The 19,669-nt window shown below is 47.0% G+C and overlaps 1 protein-coding gene across 1 annotated transcript in view; it reads left to right on the top strand.

Annotated features, from left to right (window-relative positions):
• The window catches only part of GALNT16 (polypeptide N-acetylgalactosaminyltransferase 16), a 79,067-nt gene extending 67,375 nt beyond the window's left edge, over window positions 1-11,692 (top strand). Inside the window, exons 15-16 of the mRNA XM_050897107.1 lie at window positions 332-448; window positions 7,829-11,692. Of these exons, the coding sequence (XP_050753064.1) occupies window positions 332-448; window positions 7,829-7,966 (255 nt within the window). The 3' untranslated portion in view covers window positions 7,967-11,692. The remainder of the gene's footprint in view (window positions 1-331; window positions 449-7,828) is intronic.
• Window positions 11,693-19,669: the final 7,977 nt, after the last annotated feature.

Below are 19,669 nucleotides of genomic sequence, written 5' to 3'. Positions count from 1 at the left end.
GTCATGCAAATCAGGGCTCAAGTTCCTCCCTGCTTTGTAGGCCTGAATCTGTAAAGCTGCAGAGCAGGGAGTTCCATGGGATCCAAGGTTAATCAGACAGCTCAGATGGTCAGGGGAGCCAGCTGCAGGCTTTGAAATAGTTGTGATGCACCAAGCCTAAGCATGAACTTCTGATCAGGTGAAGACTGCCGCCATAGTCTTCCCAGGGAGCCTTTGGTAAGAGCTGAACAAAGGGTACAGGTTTTTGAAATATTTGATAGAAAAAACTCTTCCTCCCTCATCTGATAACGGTTATGATCCTAATGGAACCTTTCTTTTTCTTATGCCAAAGGAGTGGGTATTCAGTGACCCTTTAATTAGACAGCAGGACAAGTGTCTTTCCATTACCTCCTTCTCTACTGGCTCTCAGATCACACTGGAAGCCTGCAATCAAAAAGATGGCAGACAGGTAGGTAACTGTGCACCTGTTTTTAATCCCTTCATCGCCATATACCCGTGTTCCTACATCAGTGCAGCCTGCAGGGGCAAACCTAGTATTATCAAAGTGTATAAAAGTCCCCTCCATCTTCTCCATCTCCATCTCCCTCTCTGGTGTGTTTCATAAGCTCGGATGTATGAGATTGCCCGCAACCAAAGCGGAGAGCACAGACCACACTAGTGTGTGGGTCTCTGGTCTGCCTGGGCCCTCAGCAGCGTGGTTAGCTCCAGCTCAGTAGCACCCTGACCTTGCTCCTTGGATACATTTATGTTCAGCCAGATCGGTGCATGGATGGAGCACAGCATTAGAGAGGGGTAGATAAGCAGCAAATGCTTTGAGATACCCAAGGGAAGGGTGGTGTGTGCTATCATTTGTTTACTTATTTAGGAGTGAGAGAATTGTGTTCTTTGTGCTGTCTTTGGACATGTGAACAGACCTTTAAAACTGCGTACGTGCAACTCATTTGAGAAATACCGACTGACATAAAGCACCGTATGTTCCACCCAAACTGCTCCCTGAGGAAATATACACAGCAGCAGTGTTCCCAACAAAATGCAGCTCTGTGACTCTTATGCTGTTTCCAAGATGTGCATCCCTGATCTGTCAGGACACATAAGTCATTTTGCCTTACAGCACTAGGTAAGAGATGGCCTCTGCGATGGCCAGGGTGCCCTCACAGAGATGTGATGTGCCTTTTTATCAGAACTGGGCAGGACACAACAGGTGACAGCACAGCACTGGCAGACACTGGACAGGGCTTGTTTCATCCCTAGTTCCTGTGCTTCCCTCTACACCAAGAGAGAACAAATTTTCTGTCATTTAAGGCTATGCTGACTTTGTGTTTTCTGACACATCTATTGTTTTGATAGCCCAAAGGTAGGAGATGGCTCAGCTTGCTACCAGTCCTCAGCAGCATCCTCTTTTGTCAGTACTTTTTAATGCTATACGAATCTCTGAATTTAGTTCTTCCAGAAGGAAAGAACTGAAATCTAGTCTTGCCCATTTATGGAAAGCCTGTGTAGACTTTCCTCTGGAGGGTTGGTTAATGCAGAAATGTCTTAAAGAGTTGTCACCATGAATACGCTGAGAAAACTCTGAGTTCGGATTAGCCTTGCAAGGATATCCCAGGTGGGCTGCGCTTGCCTGCTCCTTTTTCTTGTTGGTAATCACTCACCCCCTTGCTGTGTAATTAGGTCACTTAGCTTCCCCTTAGGTGCCTTGCAGCATTTTCCTCCCTGGCAGCACAGAGGACTCTAGCAGCTGCCAAAATCAGCTGTCTTTCCCCGCCTCCCCTGTCATGGAAGGACAAGGGTCCCCTGAAGGGGGGTGGAGTCCGAGCCCTATTAGCCAGAAGAGAGATTAATCCACACGAACACAAGCAGGCTCGTTCTGCTGCTGGAATAGGATTTATTGAGCCTTGATGTATTGATTATATACAGGCTCATTATAAAGACATGCACACACACTTAAGGATGTGAGCTGTTGTTTTCCATTACCTTATGTGAACAAACTGCACTTAAATCAAGGACTTGACCTAGCAGATGATTTAGCCAACTGACTGTAAGCAAGGATTTTGTTTAAGCATTTCAAATAATTAGAGAATGATTTGAGTCACAGCTGCCATTCCAAACCGCCTTGCGGCTGAAGGGATGAGGTGGGGATGAGGTGGGAGAAGTGCATTGGAATTTTTAATCTAATTTGGGTTGAAATGTTCGGATTTTTTTGGAAGTCCCAAACTCCCATTTCAGATTTCTACTTACAAAGCCAGTTCTACTTGCAATGCTCAAGTTTGTTGCGTTCTTGGGGAATGTTGTTATGGTCCCTTCCTTCCATAAACACAACAGTAATTGTTGTTAATACTGACATTGGATTTTAATTAGCTAGAAATCAGTCATCTTTGCAAACTATCCCATTCTCTCTCCTTCTGATATTTGGGAGGTTGAGTTTCAAGGAGACGGCCACTGCTGTAGAAACTTTAAAGTGTGAAATGAAAAAGCAAAGCTGGAGGGAACAAATTCCCTCAATTGCCCTACAACTTGCCTGTCTCCCCGTGGGTACTCATAGCCCAAAGTGTGAGTGCTGGGGGGAGAGTGGTGTTTTCAAACTATGCATGGGTGTAGCCACTCCTCAGTTCAAGTGGGCTTCTCAGAAAGCCAGAGGAGCTGAGTAGGAGTGGAGGAAGGGGAGTTGAGCTACTTCAGAGAGGTGGAGGTGACAAGTGAGAGCCCCGAGTAGGTGGTCTGAGTGGAAGGGGGTGAGCCTGAGCAACGTGCATCACACATACAATATCCTAAGAGGAGATGGCGGCACGATGAAAGCCCAGCTTTGAACATCTCTGGTGTCACTGTCATCAGAGGTCTGTGGTGGAAGACGTTTGGACTTTTCAGGATCTAGATTTCATGTCTATGTCTGAGTGATGCATAAGCAAGATTTCTGACAAAAGATGGGGCACGTGATGGTTTTGTTTTTTTAGTGCCACCAGAGTAGATGATTGGTTAGATCCTTACGACAGCACCATACAGCTCCTAAAGTTGCTTTCTGCTTTCCAACATACTGACTCTGTGCCCATGCTACACAGCTGTTGTGCATTAAGCATGTCCACAGGGCAGATAATTTTGTTGTTATTTTTGAGTGCTAATAACAGTCCATCTAACATATATGTAATATTCTAGCGGAGGCTTTGCAGTATTATCAGCTGTGTCTAGAGTATTACCTGAAAATAAGTCTAGAACTTTGCAAGTAGGAGGATATGAGACAAGAGTCAAAATTTAGATGGTTTTTGGTTCTGTCAGACTATCCTCCCTTGGGTTGAAGGGAACCAGGAACAAAATCTATTTGGCACCATGATCCTGTTGATCGTTCAACAGCAACAGCTGGCACTGCTAGCAGAAGACCAGCCAAGAGCTATTCTGCATAGTGTAGAACTAGATTTCAAACCAGATGGATGTTATCCATAATGTTATTTGGAGAATAGCATTTTTTAGTTGAGTGCACAATAAATTATTGCCTTTAGCTTTGGTTTTGGCTCTGACTGACGGTGGGAGTGGCGTTTTAATTTGTATTATAGTGAGGACAAATAGAAGGCAAAGTGAGAGTCAGACACTAAAACAAGAAAATGAAAATGAGAAACATTGGCACAGTATTTCCCAACAGAAAAAGAAGCATGCTGAGAAATCCTATTAAACAGCCATATTTCATTAAAATGTGCTGAAGGAATGTGACCCCAGCCTGAAAATGAGGACACCAAGTTTTCTTGTGAGACAAACAGTATTTGAAGTCCTGTGTGCCTTTGGACGTGATTGGGAAATTTTTCCCACCTTGCTTCTCAGTGTATCATATTACCTGAAGTGCAGACAAATGCAACTTCATGTAGACTATCAGAAAAGAGAAGGAGTGAAAACCTGTCTGTTCTGGAAGCACCTGACTCAGCGTCTTCATGATAATAAGTAGGTAAAACAATACTGACAGTACGCCATAGCTTGGAAGCAATTTTCAGAAGACAAGAGTTTCTCTCAGTTGTGATTCTTAGTTTTACAAATTTAAGTGCTCAAAGGGAGACAGTACTTACTGGATGCTGGTGTGAGCTTTTTCAACACACTCTGTCTGCTCATATATTTAAAATATAGTGTTCGTCATCTTCAACATCAGCTTCAGGCTGCCCATGGCTCTGCAAATACATTCAATTACATCCTGCAGCATCCTTGGCTATTCCAGTTATCAGATCTCCATGCATTTCTGTCCGAAGCATCTCAGTCCTAATCAACAAAATCTGCTCTTCTCAGCTATGTTTCCTGTGCTTGGCCAACTCCACTATGTTATCAGGGTTACAAGGCTATTGTTAGGATCTTGAGAGAAACCCTGGACTGATTGGATTACAGGGGGTTTAAAAGAAAACTGATTACCCTGAAAAATTATACTAGTGTAAACACCTTCAGCTCTTGTATATATCGGGTAGAAGAGGACTAGCTATTTCTGACTTTTCTCTTAGTAATTGCACGTGAAGTGCTTCTATCCAGCCACCTCTAAGTACTTTGCGATGATAGACAATAAAGATGAAGAGAGAGCTTTACAGAAAAGTGGGGAAATTTTTGGTTGACATTGGGGACGAGGATCAAGACACAATATTTCAAAGAAAATATGGATTCTTTTTTTTCCATCTCCACTCCAAATCTGCTGTGACCAGTAAACTGTATTATCTCCATCTGCACAAGAAAGGGAGACCAAGGAGGATTTTCAAGCCAAAATTTTTCAGATTATGCAATGTTTGTATCTTCCAAAAGCTTTCCTTCCAAGTACAGGCCAGTCATAATGTCTGGGTGTAAAAGAGGAGAGGACTCCCTGTAATGTTTGGCTGTGTATGCAGGAGGTGTCTGCTCTGTTTGTTTTTCCTAAAGATGGGCATCATCACTGTCATTTAAAAGTTAGCTGTCCAGGCTCCCCTTGTGGTCTGTGGAGAAAGCTGGGCCCTCCCAGAAGATGCTTGTACCTTGGACCCCTTCATAAGTATGTCAACCAGGTGACTAGTTTAGACTAAGTTGCCCAGCTCTGAGGTGGCTGACAGTGGGAGATGAGCATCCTATCTCCTGTTTCCACCCATTCCTACTGCCCATCCTCCTCAAGGGTCTGAGATATGATGTGTCCCTGCAGGGCTAGGTGTTGGGCTGTCCTTGGCAATCCTGTGGTCTGGCAGTCAGGCAGGGGGGTCTTGTGAAAGGTTCAGGTGAAGTCAGGGGGATTGCTCTGGTATCTCACGGAGGGCAGCAACGCGGAGTTTCTGACCAGAAATAGTCGAATCCATCATTCTGAAAATACCAATTCCATGTGAAATGAGGAACGCTACTTTGGCTTTTAGTGTCAATACACTTTATAACAGCTCCATACATGGCACCTCCCTGCAGCCCGGATGAGCCTTACATTCAACTCTCTGTCACCTTCTCAGTGTTCCTCCCCTCCCTTCCCCATCCTTGCCCCACTTTCTTTTGAACATAGGGATCTGGGGTGACTTGAAACGCTGGGCTTTCCAGTGGTGTGATTCACTGAGAAGCTGATTGATTTAGTGTAGTTTGTTAGCAGCAGAAAATGTGCTCTGGTGAGTGTTTGCTGGTGTCCTGCTGTGTCTGTTGCTGTAGAGTTTCCCTACAGACATCACAGTGGGTACCTGCTCAGCATGGAGAGATGACACGGCAGGAGGTCTCTGATCTGGAGGAATAACATGAGCGAGCCTCCCAGTGGTGCTAGTTTTCTCCTGAACAGCTAGGAGAAGAAAACCAGTGTCTCTTGGTAATTGCCCTTGTCCTCCCTCTCAAATCTCATAACAGCATACTCCTTGACAGCAGGGTCTTCTGGTGAGCTATGGGGTGTGTGGGAGAGACGGCTGGCAGGCATTCTCTAGCACACGCACAGGGGAAGGCGAAGGAGGAGGCTGGGAATTCACAAGTACGGAGAGGCAGGGGGAGGGTGGGGGACAGGGAGGAGTTTCCCTTTGCACAGTAGGTGTGCTTTGGAGAAGGTCAAGAGGCTCTTCACTGAGGTGCCTCTGACCCTGGGAAACAGTGGTGGGGAAGCCGTTGCGCAGAGATCGCACCAGCTAGGCACAGTGCGCTGCTCTCCAGGGAAGAAGACCCCCTGCTTTCCACTCCATCATTACAGCTGCTGCTTTATGGTATTAACTCTTCCTCAGCTCTTTGTAGGGAGACTTCTGCCAGATGAGAGCCAGATGGCTCTGGGACCTGTGTAGGCAGCGGGTTGCAGCAGCTGGTGAGGGCATTGCAGTGCACAGACTGCACTGTATCTTCCTCTCCATCATCACTACATTCCTCTGCCCCCTTGCCTATTAAACCAGCTTCTTCCTGCTGCACAAGCAGCTCTCCTTTAGTGGTATCCTGTCAGACAGGGCTAGCAGTGCTGGCAAAGTGATCCTGCCTCCGGTATTTAGTCTTGAAGGAATATGTGATACAGGAGCAATAGATTACTCTGGGCTTTGCAACTGCCCTGCCCTCCAAGAAACATAACCAGCACGCAGATTTGGAGGAGAGCTGCCAGCAATAGGTGAACATAACTGGATGTCTTAAACCACACAGCATGTGGCAATCTGTTTGCTGTGTTACCCAAGAATTAAAAAGTTGGTAGGTTTTGACATTGTCCGGATATTGCAGGAATTTTTTATTCCCTTTGCATATCATTTCTGCAACAGCCTTGAGGTCCATCAGTGTTGTCAAGCTGTTTCTTTTTCTTCGTCAGTCTCATAGGTTAGCCAAAACATCCTCGTAATATTCCTAAGCTGTTTACTGACTGAGCACCCAGACCCTAATTCCAACTAGGTCATCTGTGTGACTGAAAAGAGTGATGGGAAAATCCCTGGAGCCTGGAGCACTCAATCCAATAACCTGCTGATCTCAGCTGTGTCCCACTGGAGGGAAATGGCACAGCCTCACCTGGGAGATCCCAAGTCCACAGACTCATTTCTACTTTTTTTCTCTTCACTATCAATCAGCCACAATGCTCCCAGTTCTTTCCAGCAGGGATGGAAGGTACAGCCCTTTCTCAGCAGAATTTGCAGTCCAAGGTTAGGACATACGTTTTGTTTCCTGGAAAGCAGAACAACCAAAGTGGACCTTCAGGAAAGGGTTGCACATGGGACCTTGTGGATATGCTCTGAGGGGAGCTGACCCAGAGGACAGCACTGCAGAAAGCAGAGCAATACATACTGAGAAGCTGTCAAATGAACACTTATAAACTGAAATGTTGGCAGGGCAGATAAGATTACAAAGAAGAGCCAGCTGAGAAGTGTGCAGAGCTATGAAGAGCTTTCAGTGTAGTGCTGATAAGAATCTTGAATTTGATGAGAGAAGAGGTGAGAGGACGTGGAAGAGAGATAGATACAATCTAGTCAGGCAGCAAGAAGTGTGATTTTTGCTTTCTGTGGATGGATTGCTTTCTATGTTGGGAGAGCTTTCAATGCTTTGCTTTCTATGGATTGGAAAGAAACCATAGCATGGTTTCAGGTTTTGACAGGTATCTGGGTGCCTAGAGATGCAGGACAAAGAATGGCAGGAAAATTGTGAATATAATATGCTTTTGAAAATGCCACTACTTGCTGATTTTTGTGTTGTTTGCCTTCTAGATGCTTCTGAATAGCTAGCCCTATAATTAGCTAAACTCAAACTCCAGGTATCATTAATACAGGAAACCAGTGCTTTGGAGATGCTGCCCATACCCAGATTTTCAATCTATCGCCCCAGTTGTTGGGGTTTACTTGAAGTTTATGCTCAACCTTTCTCCTTCAGCTTGGAGGCACAGTTCCATGGTGAAATGGAAGTAACAGCATGTTTCTTCTCTGTCTTCTCACAGAAGTGGAAGATGAAAGGCAGTTTCATTCAACACTTTGTCAGCGGTCTCTGCCTGGAACACCAGAGTGGGAGAGTGGTGACCAACCCTTGCCAAGCAGGTGTGCCTGGCCAACAGTGGGAGCTGCTACAAGCAACGTGATGGTAGCACAGAGATCTCCTTGTTTCTTTGTGCATGAGACTTTGGGAACAGAGGGGGATCGGGAAGGGAGGAATGGTTTTGTATGTCTGACCCTAAATGTTTTCATTGTGCCCATCAGCAAGCCACCATTTCAGCTGAGCACTTGGTGTTTTTGAGCTTTTCAGAGAAGAAGCTGGGGGTGAGAGAGGGATGCGGAGAGTTGTTGAAATCTTCCCATCTGTTGTCTTAAGTCCTCCTTTGTAGCTGATGTCCGTGCACAGCTGCACCCAGAGAGTGGGGAGGACCCAGCCCAATACTTGGAGTGACCAGAACTGCCTTGCAGCTCTCCCCATCCGTTCCTTTCTCTGCATCCAGAGTCCATGACCTTCAGTCCAACAGCTTAGACAATGCCTGTACAAACATTGGTAGCTCTTTGGCTTCCCTGGCTTTTCACTCTTAACATCATGCATTGTTTATGCATGTGTGTCTCTCAGTGAGGACTGGCCAGAAGAGGAGTCATCGTGATGAGTGGAGGGGCTGGGAAGGAACTAGCAGACCCTGGGGGCAGGTTTGTAACCTCTTTGTGGTGGGCCCATTCCTTCCTCTGCCTGCAGTAGCTGCCCTACAGCCAAACGGGCTGAGATTGGCACAATGCTGGCAAGAGAGCTGGAAAAGGGACAATCTGTTTTAGCAGCAGAACCAGGGATTGTTTGGGGGTCTATTCCCTGTTGAATTCTTGCTTCCAGTTTTTTACGGGTGGAAGGCCAGCCCTGCCTCCATGAATGATTCAAGTCTGTAGGCAGCCCAGCTGGACCAGGGTTCAGGGTACCACGCTCCTGCGGAGCTGGTCAGAGATGGGTGCCGACACTTTGGGATGCCGGGGAAGCTGGGACCATTCTCTGGCTGCTCTTCCTGGTGCTACCGGACACTGCCCGCTGCACCCCACACCGAAGGTGATGCACAAAGCTGTGTGGGCAGCGCACATGGACAGTGCCGCTGCACTTGGCTCAGGCCTGTGGTGGGAGCCCACCCAGTTCCCCGCTGCGAGAGGCAGAAGGGGACAGCCCCTAGGTCATCGCAGGCTTCCTGCTGCTGGCTGGGCAGGAGCACAGCTCTCTCACTGGCTCTCCGGCTCTGCATGGCCCTTGTGAACACAGCCTGGCATGACAAGCCACCCAATCCCTCTGTCTAGTTGCTTTCCCCCTCTCTCTCAGAAAGAGGCGGCGAAAAGGCCTGGGGCTGCTCCACTTGTGAGGCCCAGCTCTCCTCCCGGTGGGCACCTTGGAGAGGTTGGTTGGTGAAGCTGAAACTGGCCCCTGCACAAACGGTGCCACAGTACAGGCCTGCCCTGAGAGATCTCTCCTTTGTGTTCCGGAAACACCAAAGACAACTGGTGTCTCTAGCTAGCATCCCAGTCCTGCTCCCAGTTACCAGTCAGCTGTAGCTGAGTGTGGGTTTTCAGACCTGCCAGGGGAAGCTTACCTATTCAAATAATAAAAAAAAAAGCCCCACAACCTTACCTTTTCCTACTAGATCTGTTAAATTTTCCTCTTGGAGCTAAGTTTTGTAAACCAACCCTCCTCTCCAAGAGCCTGGCAGGGGAACCAGATGGTGAGGCCACCTTCAGTAGGCAATTGCTTGTCTGGATCCTTTCTGATCTGGTGTAGAAGAAACAGGATGTTCATTTGGATTCTGAACAGCTGGCTGCTTTTGATCATGTTTGTATCCCTTTTTAATTCTTTCTCCTAGCTTGGTATTAGCCCAAACAGTTAACAAAAGAACAGATACTGTTCTTCATATGTTGCATGTGCTCAGAAGTGCTTGTGTGAGAACTGGATGATTTGTTTGCTGTTCTCAGTTCTTTTATTTAAAAAATTAAATCAGGCATGTGGCAGGAGCTCTTTTCCTGTTTCCCCCTTCACTTTGGCATCAGCTCACCATCTCGACACTGATTAACCAGATGAATGACCTGCCCGCACTGTGAAAACTCAGGAGGCAGTTCTCTTTGGTCCCAAGCTTACAGCATGGTGCAGCCACTCTTCTGTGTGGGGAATGCGGGCACTGACTCTGCAGAGATTTCTCTTTACCTCTATAGAGCTTTGGGCCTGAACCACTGAGGCCAGGAAAGAGCAGAGAAGGAAAGAAAATAGCCTAGGAATGGAAAGAGAGCAGGGCAGACAGACCCATCATGGGGGACAGATGCCATCCTACTAGCAATTGCTTTTTTAAACAAGAATACGCAGGAGGTGCTACTTCCAGAACAGCATCATTAGGCAGTAGGAGACAGGAACAGTCAAGTTCTCACATACCTGGCTTGAAAAAAGTTGATGCAAAGACAAACGAAAGGCCATTGAGCAGGTACTGTACATAAGCTCTGTATACAATGACGTGCTAAAGGATTAGGTATTTTCATCAAAATGCGTCCTGAGTGGACCATCTGAGCTTCCCCCATTACACTCTCCAGAAGCGTAAGGGTTGCAGCTAACAGCATGTTCACTCCTCCACCAGGTACTGCTTCCTTCCTCCTTGCTCCCACTGTGTGTGTGCAGCTTTCTTGCGGTTCCTTCTTCATAACCGTACTGGGACTAGGACCCAGCTCCTCTACAAACAATTCTCCTGACTGCTGCAGACCACAGAAGCTCTGCTTAGATACAGACTCCAAGCTCTGGGCCAGCCCTGGTTCAAAGGGCTCTTGTCAGCACGCTGGCTACTGCCCTTGGCTTTGTGCTTGGCTCCAATGTTGGAGGTTACTGACCGCTCCGGGAGCAGAGGTACCGCGACTAGCTGTGTCGATTTGTGCCTCTCTTCCTACTGCTCGCCACCTGGCAGAGTGTGAACTGGCATCCATTTGGGGCTGTGAGCTGGGGCACCTGAAGATCGGACGCTCTCCTTCTTCACGTGCCCCGGCCTTGGGGAGAAAAGGGAAAGGGTGGGCATATGCTAGGTGTCAATAACTTAAATTGCCCCTGGAGTTAGAAGTTACCAGAGCCCTAGCTCTATCTGGTTTTGGACGTGTTCTGCTGAGGTCACTTCCCCACTGCTTACTCTGCTGTCAGCTAAAGCACTGCTCACAGGACCTTCCTGTAGGCCCAATGCACACCTCCCCGACATCATCTTCTGGAAGCCATTGGTTTCCAATGGATTTTAGCAATTGCTGAAAAGGAGGTGCATTACAAAAGGCTGCTTTCAAGTGTGGGCAAACTAAACTTCTCCTCAGAATAAACAAAGTCTTGTCCAAACTCATTATTAGCATACTTTCCATTTCCCTTGCACTGAAGGAAGGAGGAACGATTTTATCTGTGCTTTTTTCCCCAAGGTCCACACAGTGCCATGTTTTGGAACAAGACTCCATGGAGGTTTTTGAAAGTAAACTGACTGAGCCCTCAAATTTGGCCCAGTGATTTGTTTCTTTAACAGTCAGAACAAGCAGCTGCTTGCCCTTGTTTTCCTGTTTACTTTAAACAGCCCCCTAGACTGTCAAGACAGAGCATTTGCATTGGTAATACCTTTTAAGAAAGCTGTTATTGTATCAGATCATCGAATGTAATTTCATGTGCTGTGAACCAATGGGGGTTTATTTAAGAGGAGCTGAAACTCCTGTTGTACAGAAATCAATATTTCAAAAGGTTTATTTTCCCCAGTCACTTGTAAGTTGCACCTTGCCAGATGTAATTTATGTGGAGCCCAGATTTGTTGTCCCTTTTCTTGGAGAAAGCATGTGCCAGAATCTGTTTAATGCCTGGAATAAAATCCACTTTGAAACAAGCGTTTCAGCCTGTTCTTATTCCCCCTTACTTCCCATCGGAAAAGAGTCTCCATCCTTTCTTGCCTGGTCCCTGCCTCTGTCTCTCACTGGGTTTGTCCTCCCCAGACATACATACCCCAGTTCTTTGCATGGGTTCCTGGGTTGCTTCTAGAGGGATACTGCAGGAGCTGGCAGAGAGATTTCTAGGGTACAATGGCATATCAGTTGAAAATGGCTGAAGAAACCCTCCTCAGCTGGCTAGGCAGGAAAGTATCCTTTCTGGCAAAAGTTAAGAGCAGTTAAGGGACTGGCTTTTACATGCTGAAAGAAATAGCTGGGGGTGAGGAGAATTAATTCTTCCTTTTACTCCCTCCTTGATCTTTTCCTCAGGCTATCAGCCTGCCTATTCCTTACTAAGCCTCCCAAAGGTCTTTCTTCTGCCTCTAGCTTGAGGGCAGGGAAGCATCACCACCCACAGATGCCTCCTAGCATGTGCGTTGCTGAGCCTCAAATACTGTGACTCTCCAAGTAGGCTGGTAAGCTTTCCTAATCTTACCTTATTAAAAAAAAAAAAAAAAAAAGCCCAGCCAGCAATGTCAATTTGGAGGCTTTCAGTTCAAAATCAGGGCTCAACTGCCTGCTGGTTCACCCACAGAGGCTTTTTCAAACTAGGATCAGCTGGGGCTGCCTCTACAGGAAGCAGTTGTGCTGGAGCCTCCGTCTATGGAAGGAGAGTGAAGGTATGCTGGAAGTTAGCTGGTGTGGGGGGAACTAGTGCTTCCCCATGCTGCCTGGTAACGTATCATCTGGTGTTTGAGTGCTGTGGGAACTTGATAAAAAGGAAAAGAGTTGGGGCTCTCTCTCTTAGTGCTGCTTCTGTAGCAGGACATCAGTTGGGCTGTGTCCCTGGAGTCCTGCCATGCACGTCCTGAGTGATGACCGCTGAAGTGCCCTAGAAACCAGGAGATTCTCAGGCTGTAATGATGGCTGGGAAGACTTTAATTAGTCCTGTCTAGGAAAATGAAATATTGATCTTCTGAAGAGCCAAATTGAGGGGGGGGGAAGAAATGAGTGAGGGATGGGTTCCCCTCTGAGGAGGATAGGGTCAGACATGCAGTGATCTGGCACGTAAATGAGGTGGAGAAGAGTTTGGAGTAGAAACAGTTGCATCAAAGGGGACTAGAACCAAGCATGGTGAAAATTATAGGGGAGTAATTTCTTTGCAGGAGGTTAAAAACATAGAAGCACCACATCCATAGCAGTCACGCAGTTGGGTCCAATTCAGTAAATGCTTTGTCTCAAAAGGCAGATCAAGTGTTGTTTGGATTTGTTGTGGTTTTTTTTTTTAAATACTCAAATAGTTCATTTTAGCATTCACAAAGCAGATTATTTTCTTAGAAACAGATGTTCTCCAGGCTACGTTCAGTAAGAAAGTTAGGTGCTAGGAGATCTCCTTTTTCTGCAGTCTGTTAAAAGGGACTTGCTTGATACAGAGACCTTATGTGAGTGTCTCTTCATTCTCAAAACCGTCTGCTGTTGGGCTGCAGGGTGTGTTAAGGTGGATATCTCTATCCCTCTAATTGGACTTCTTCAGCATTTTAGAAGTACATACTAATTGCAGAAGCGTCTTGAAACCTGACTGCTGCTCTTCCCTCGGGCAAGCATCCTAACACACTTCTTGCATCCTGTCCTGGTTTCGGCTGGGATAGAGTTAATTTTCTTCTTAGTAGCTGGTACAGTGCTGTGTTTTGGATTTAGTGTGAGAATAATGTTGATAACACACTGATGTTTTAGTTGTTGCTAAGTAGCGCTTATCCTAAGTCAAGGATTTTTCAGTTTCCCATGCTCTGCCAGCAAGCAGGTGTGCAAGAAGCTGGGAGGGAGCATAGCCGGGGCAGCTGACCTGAACTAGCCAAAGGGGTATTCCATACCATGGAACGTCATGCCCAGTATATAAACAGGGGGGAGTTGGCCGGGAGGCACGGATCGCTGCTCAGGCATCAGTGAGCGAGTGGTGAGCAATTGCATTGTGCATCACTTGTCTTTTTTTGGGGTTTATTTCTCTCTCTTTTTTTTTTTTGTTATATTCCTTTTCCTTACTATTATTATTATTATTATTGTATTTATTATTATTGTTAGTATTATATTTTATTTTACTTTAGTTATTAAACTGCTCTTATCTCAATGCACGAGTTTTACTTTTTTTCCCGATCCTCCTCCCCACCCCACTGGGGGGGGGGGGAGAGCGGCTACGTGGTGCTTAGCTGCTGACTGGGGTTAAACCACGACACATCCTTTCTCTTTCAGTCTTTTACTGCTTGGCCAACACAGCTGAAGAGCTCCAGTATCCCTCCCTCTGAGGGGGCCTAAGATTCATTCCTTTGTTGTGACTTGTGAGCATTTTAAACAGAAGCAAAGAAGCCCCGGAGAACTGCAAATGTTGAAATTAGATGTTTAGATCTACCTGAAACAAAACTTGCTTTCAGTGTGTTTGTTTTGCTGCTTTGGTAGCAAAAAATCAGCAGTGCACTGCCCTATGAAAATAAACGGGGTGTTTGCAGCATGCTGGGCTTCTGGCTCTGCTTCTCCAGTGGAGAAGTCTGTGCCCCCACATGGGCACAGAGGCGTTGCACCTCTGCCACTCTCCCAGCTTGGGTGCAAGGTAGCGGGGCTGTCATCCGCATTTCTAGGGCCTTGTTTCTGTAAGGAGTTTTGCAAACACCTGTGATACAGTCCAGAGCTGTGTCAAGAATGTTTCTGTGCTGCAGCATGTTGCAAAGGTGCCGCTGGGCAATGGGAGGCTGGGTACGGGAGGAAAGTGAACAACCTTTTGCTTTTTTGACTGATCTGCATCTGTTTGAGAAATGCTGCTTAAATCTCGCCAGTGACTGACCAGTAATTAAAACCCAGCCAGAACAAGGTAGTATTTCTGTGCTGGAAATGACACTGGGTAAGTGTTCAGACCTGCCTATTTTTGAGTCAGGGACATGCCATCTGAATGGAAATAGTGGCTTCTGCTTGACATATCGATGAAACCTGTGCTTTACAAATCTGAGTCACTAAAATAAATCCAGCTTCATCTATACTGCATGGTGAAAAAAAAAAAGAATGAGAGAAAAGATAACAAAATAACCCACTTGGGACAAAATTGTGTTTTAATGTGATTTTGGTGGAAACCAGCTTCTCTGGTTTTGATTTCCATGGAAACTAGTACAGCAACACTGCTTACCGCTGCCTGCAGCGAGGCTGAGCTTGGCAGTAACAACAGTAGCCATGCGCTGGGTGATGAGCTGGCCAGTGCTTAGGGGGATGCTCAAATTCATGAGCATGAACTCAACAAAATGGGGCCACTGCCCCAAAAAGCCGCCCATGGGTCCCTCCGCACCTCCTGATCTGTCTGAACTTTCTTTTCCCAAGGGCTCTTCTCCCTGAATTTTGTGGTCAGAACCCAGGGCTGCTTTGCCTTCTCCCTGTCTCAGTCGATGGGTGGATCTCAGTATCGCCTTCTCTGTAGCAGCCTGAGCTTCCTGTAAGCGTGGTGGCTGCTGGCTCCTGGGGTCGTTGTGAGCTCTCACAGGCTCTGCCCCAGCTCTCGAGATCCCTCTTCACCTCGCGCCCTGGCACGTCATGTCACTGCTCCGTGGGGCTGCCATGGGGCATCCTGATGGTTATTTAGTTTTAACCTGTAGACCTGCTGCTGTCTGCTGTTGGCTTCCCTTCAGCAGCTGGGTGACCAGAACTGGCCCTGCAGTATAGCTGTATTTTTGAAGTGACCACAGAGGTTCCAAAGAAGTGGGGCAGCTGCATACAAAGTAGAGAAAACAGCTTATTTGAAGAGGTGACAACTTTTTATAGTTCACCGGTGTTTGTGTGAATTTCTTTACCCACCAAAACGCCTTCTTTCCCAGTCCTCCCAACATATAATGAAAGCAAACTAGAAATCGTGTCAATGTTGGTATATTTTGAAGGCAATGGTTTGTATTTTGCCCTTGCTAAAGAGAAGCAGTGTTGTTCCCAGTGCTGTGGCAAGCAGAAAAGCAGCGGAAGGGGAAGTGCTGAAATAGGTATGAGGGGACTCAAATGTGGCCATATTTTCCAGGGTAGAAAAAACGGGAAGATGGCTGACGAGTGCCTTTCAGCCCAATCAGCAGTAGAGCAACAGGGTAAAGAAGAAAGGGGTGTGAAAGGAGCAGGAGTCTTCCTGTGATGGCTGGGGGTGTTTCTAGGACAAGAAGACTGTGGGTCAGGCTCTGACGACAACGTAGACCTGTCTCTTGTTTCTAATCCCTGCTGCCCCCAGCCCTTCTGCAAGCTGTCCCCCTTCTGTTTCAGGGGACAGCTTGGCCTGCGCCAGGCAGCCAGCGGGACTTGGAAGAACAGTGCTCAGGCTGTGACTTTCAAGCCTGGCTCCCACTGGAGGGATGTTACGCAGCCAGCAGCGGGGCTGCACTGGTATGAGGGAGTCTGTATCTCCGGCTGCAGCAGAAAGTGGGGAATCGGGGTAAGCTGAGGCTCATGTCCCAGCCCAGATGTTGGACCCAGTTGCACCTACCTCCTTCTCTCCTTGGTTCTCTCTGAAACATGTCTCCTGAGTCTTGTTTTTCAGGATCTCAGTGAGGATCAGACAGTCCAAGGCTGGCCAGGCCTGAACTAGAAGATCTTTTCCACCCCTCATCCCAGTGATTCCTTCCCTTTTAAAATAAACGCAAGAGCCACCAGTGCTACAGCTGGAAATTCAGTGGAGAACACATAATGGGGACAGTTAATTCTGAGTTTTGCCTCATCTTACCAAGGGACAGAGCAAAAAGGATGTGTTCTGCTGTTGGCTGTGATCCTCAGTGACTGCAGACCAGTCACATCAGCTCCCAGTACTCCCTTTCCTTCTCCAAACTGGGAACGGTTCCATCTGGCTGCCACATGAAGTGAACTTTAATTCAGCCAGCAGAAAAGCACTTTCTCCATGGCAAAGAGGAATCATTTTTGCTATTGGTGTTTCCTAATCAATCTTCTCCTGCAAGTTGTTTAATTCTTTGTTGAGTTTTTTCTTTGCTCGATCGATCTGAGAGTTTGCTGTGCTCGCAGTGCAGCGTGAGAAAAGCAAGCCCTCCCTCAGGCACCGGGCTCAGTGAGTAGTCGCAACGCAGCCAGCGCTGCCTGGAGCTCAGGGTGGGCTGCGCAAGCTGCCTGAGCCACCGTGCCGATGCTGGGGCAGTTTGCCCGTGCTGATCCCCTCGCTGTGCTGACTACAGCAGCGACTCCCCTGCAGCTGGTGTGTGCACCTACATGTCCTGCCTTCCCTGCCCAGCCAGGCAGGAAAACAAGGGTGAAATTCTTGCTCTATTTAGTCTCTGTGTGTTTTGCCATCATCTTCACTTACATCTGCTTTTCTCCTTTCTGGTCTTAAAACAGACTTTATGGGTGAGGAGACGGAGCAGAGAAACATTTTTCTTAGCAGAAATTGATGGTGGGCTTTCTCCTCGCTGCTGCATTTTTCCTTCTCTTTTTGCAGGGTTGTGGGGGTGTTATTCATTAGTGTATACACTTGTCAGATTTGGGAAACAGACTCAGTCTAAATCATTGTTCCTCCTTGGATTAAATTTCTGATTGTGCATTAGAACACTGTTGGCTTTAAGAAATGCAAGTGGCTGGGAGAATGCTGCCATTCAGCAGTCGCTGGCTTTGTGGCAGAAGCAGCAGTAGAGAGCTGGCCTAAGGCAGGTGAGACTGAGGGCTAGGGGGGAGCTTGGTGGTTATCCTGCTTGGTTTTTCTTCAGCAACAGACACAGTGAAACTGGTAATATAACATTTAAATCTTGAAGTGGCTACAAGGAAGGAGAGAAATACAGCTAATGCTTGAAGCGAGTCTGCCTTCTGTACCGGCGGTGTTCCGTGGATGCTCTGTACAGACCCTCGCTCGGTGTCCAGCATCGCCTCTCTTCCCCTTTGAAACACCCTACCTATCTCAAGCTGTTCATCTGCAATACTGCTCAATACACTGATACTTCTCCCCATTAAAACCAGCTTAATGACAGCTGCTGTGTAGATGAAGGCTTGACTGTGTGGGCTTTATAATATCATCTGGACTGCCTCTGCTGCTGAACATGCTGCAGGGCGGGAGGCATGTAAATGTTGTGTCAGCAACTCAGGCATGGAGGGACATCTTTGAGGCAGACGTTTTTTCTAGGTAATTTCTCAGATTTTTGAGGAAAAGTAGCAAATTGTAGCAGAGACTTGATTCCAAATTGCTGGATTTGCTCAGCTGGTGTATTAGGCGTGCAGGCTGCTTTGTCCTTTTGGCCAGCCCTGAATAGTTTTAAACCATCCCCTAGGCCAGGCTTACTGGCACAGGCTAGCACAGTGCAGCCTGTCTGCGCGCTGAGATATTCAGCTGCCATGGGAGAGTTCAGTTCGTCGCTCAGCAATTGCTCTTACCTCCTGCCATATCTGGGATTTTCATGGGAGCCTTCACCTCCAAGAGGTTTTTTTAGTCTAAATCACTCAGCCTGTGAGAGCTGATGATGCTGCAGCTGTAAATATCTGTTGATGAAATCGGGCATTAAAAATGCGACAGATGTAGCTAAGTCTAAAAGCACACCAAAGGGTCTTCTGCTTGGGGTTAAATTACAGAGTGCAGATGTTCAGGCTGGTTCTTTCACGGCTCCTCTCAAGGCTTCAGTGCAGCATGTTTAATCTTCTGTATTTTAACTCCCTTAAATGCTATTGTGCGAGATTTGTTGTGTGCGTTTTTTTAACTAGGGGCTAGGCGTTATAATGCTGTTGACAAGGACAACCAAATGATGTCAAAGTCCCTCTAATTATCCCAAGCTGAAGTGTCACTTCTGCTTTCCGTCTGAGTAGATGAAAGCAATGTTCAAAGAGACCCACTTAATACCGGAGCATTTTTCAAAGCAATCAACTGCTCCAAGCTCTTTTCCCCCTAAGCAATCTAAATGCTAAATAGATCTTTAAAATAATTATCATATCTAAGTCGAGGAGCCATTCTCCCCTGCAAACACCTGATGCTCATTAGCAATATTTAATGTGTCACACATCACCTTTGTTTATTCTAAACTTTTTTGGCTGGAGTTTGTCAAGTGTCTGCAAGTGCTGAGCCTACGCTGACGAGCTTGGGGAAGCCTCTTGAACACAAATCCTTTGTCCTGAGACAGAAGGGGTCTGGATTTCTGCAAAACTCTTCCCTTTTCCCCCCTCCCAGCTTCATTTTGATCTTATTAAAAATAAATAGTGTCAGTGAACACCACCAACCTGGCACCAGCCTAAGCCGGGTCCCCAAATCAGAGATGAGCTTAGCACTGAGGGGCAGGGTGGTAGAAAAGCTGGCTTTAACCTGTCTTTGCAGCGCCTCTTTCCCAGGTCAGAACAGGACACAGCTGGGTCACTGGTGCCTGCTTGCAGCTTCCAAGAGTACTCGGCAGGACCAGCAGCTGCCAGCACGGCCGTAGCCCCTTTGCCCAGGAGCATCTGTAGCACATGCTGAACTATGAACCCCATGGGGCTGCTGCACGGCTGTTCTAGCGGCTTTCCCATGACAGGCAGAGCCTCCTGCTAGGGGAAATCCATAGGAGGGGTCTGCTTGCTGTTCCTCATATGGCTGTCAGGAATCACTCCCACCCTTGAACCAATGCAATACATTAATGAAGGAACAGACCCTCTGGGAAACTGGGGTTGCTCAAGGTGGAGCCATTCTTAGCTCTGCCTGCTAAAGCTGCTCTACTTTACGCCTCGCATGATAATGAAGCTTAATTTGGACAAAGGATGTATGATTCTAGCCTAGTGGTTCAAGAGCTTTCTGTCTCTGGAGCAAGGCCTGGAGCCCGAGATTGCTTCAGGAATTACTTTGCATTTTTATTCTGTAACTGTTTAATTTCAAGTTCATAAACAGCCTTTGGAGCAGTGCCTGGAATGCAGGACCTTCCTGCCATGCAAATACCCCAGCTGCTCCTAGAAAACTGTAATTA

Source organism: Gymnogyps californianus, chromosome 5 (genome assembly GCF_018139145.2).
Source record: "Gymnogyps californianus isolate 813 chromosome 5, ASM1813914v2, whole genome shotgun sequence".
In the NCBI taxonomy this organism is placed as follows: Eukaryota; Metazoa; Chordata; class Aves; order Accipitriformes; family Cathartidae; genus Gymnogyps; species Gymnogyps californianus.
The sequence above is the reverse complement of the archived record's forward strand: the minus strand, read 5'-3'. Positions and strand labels throughout refer to the sequence as shown.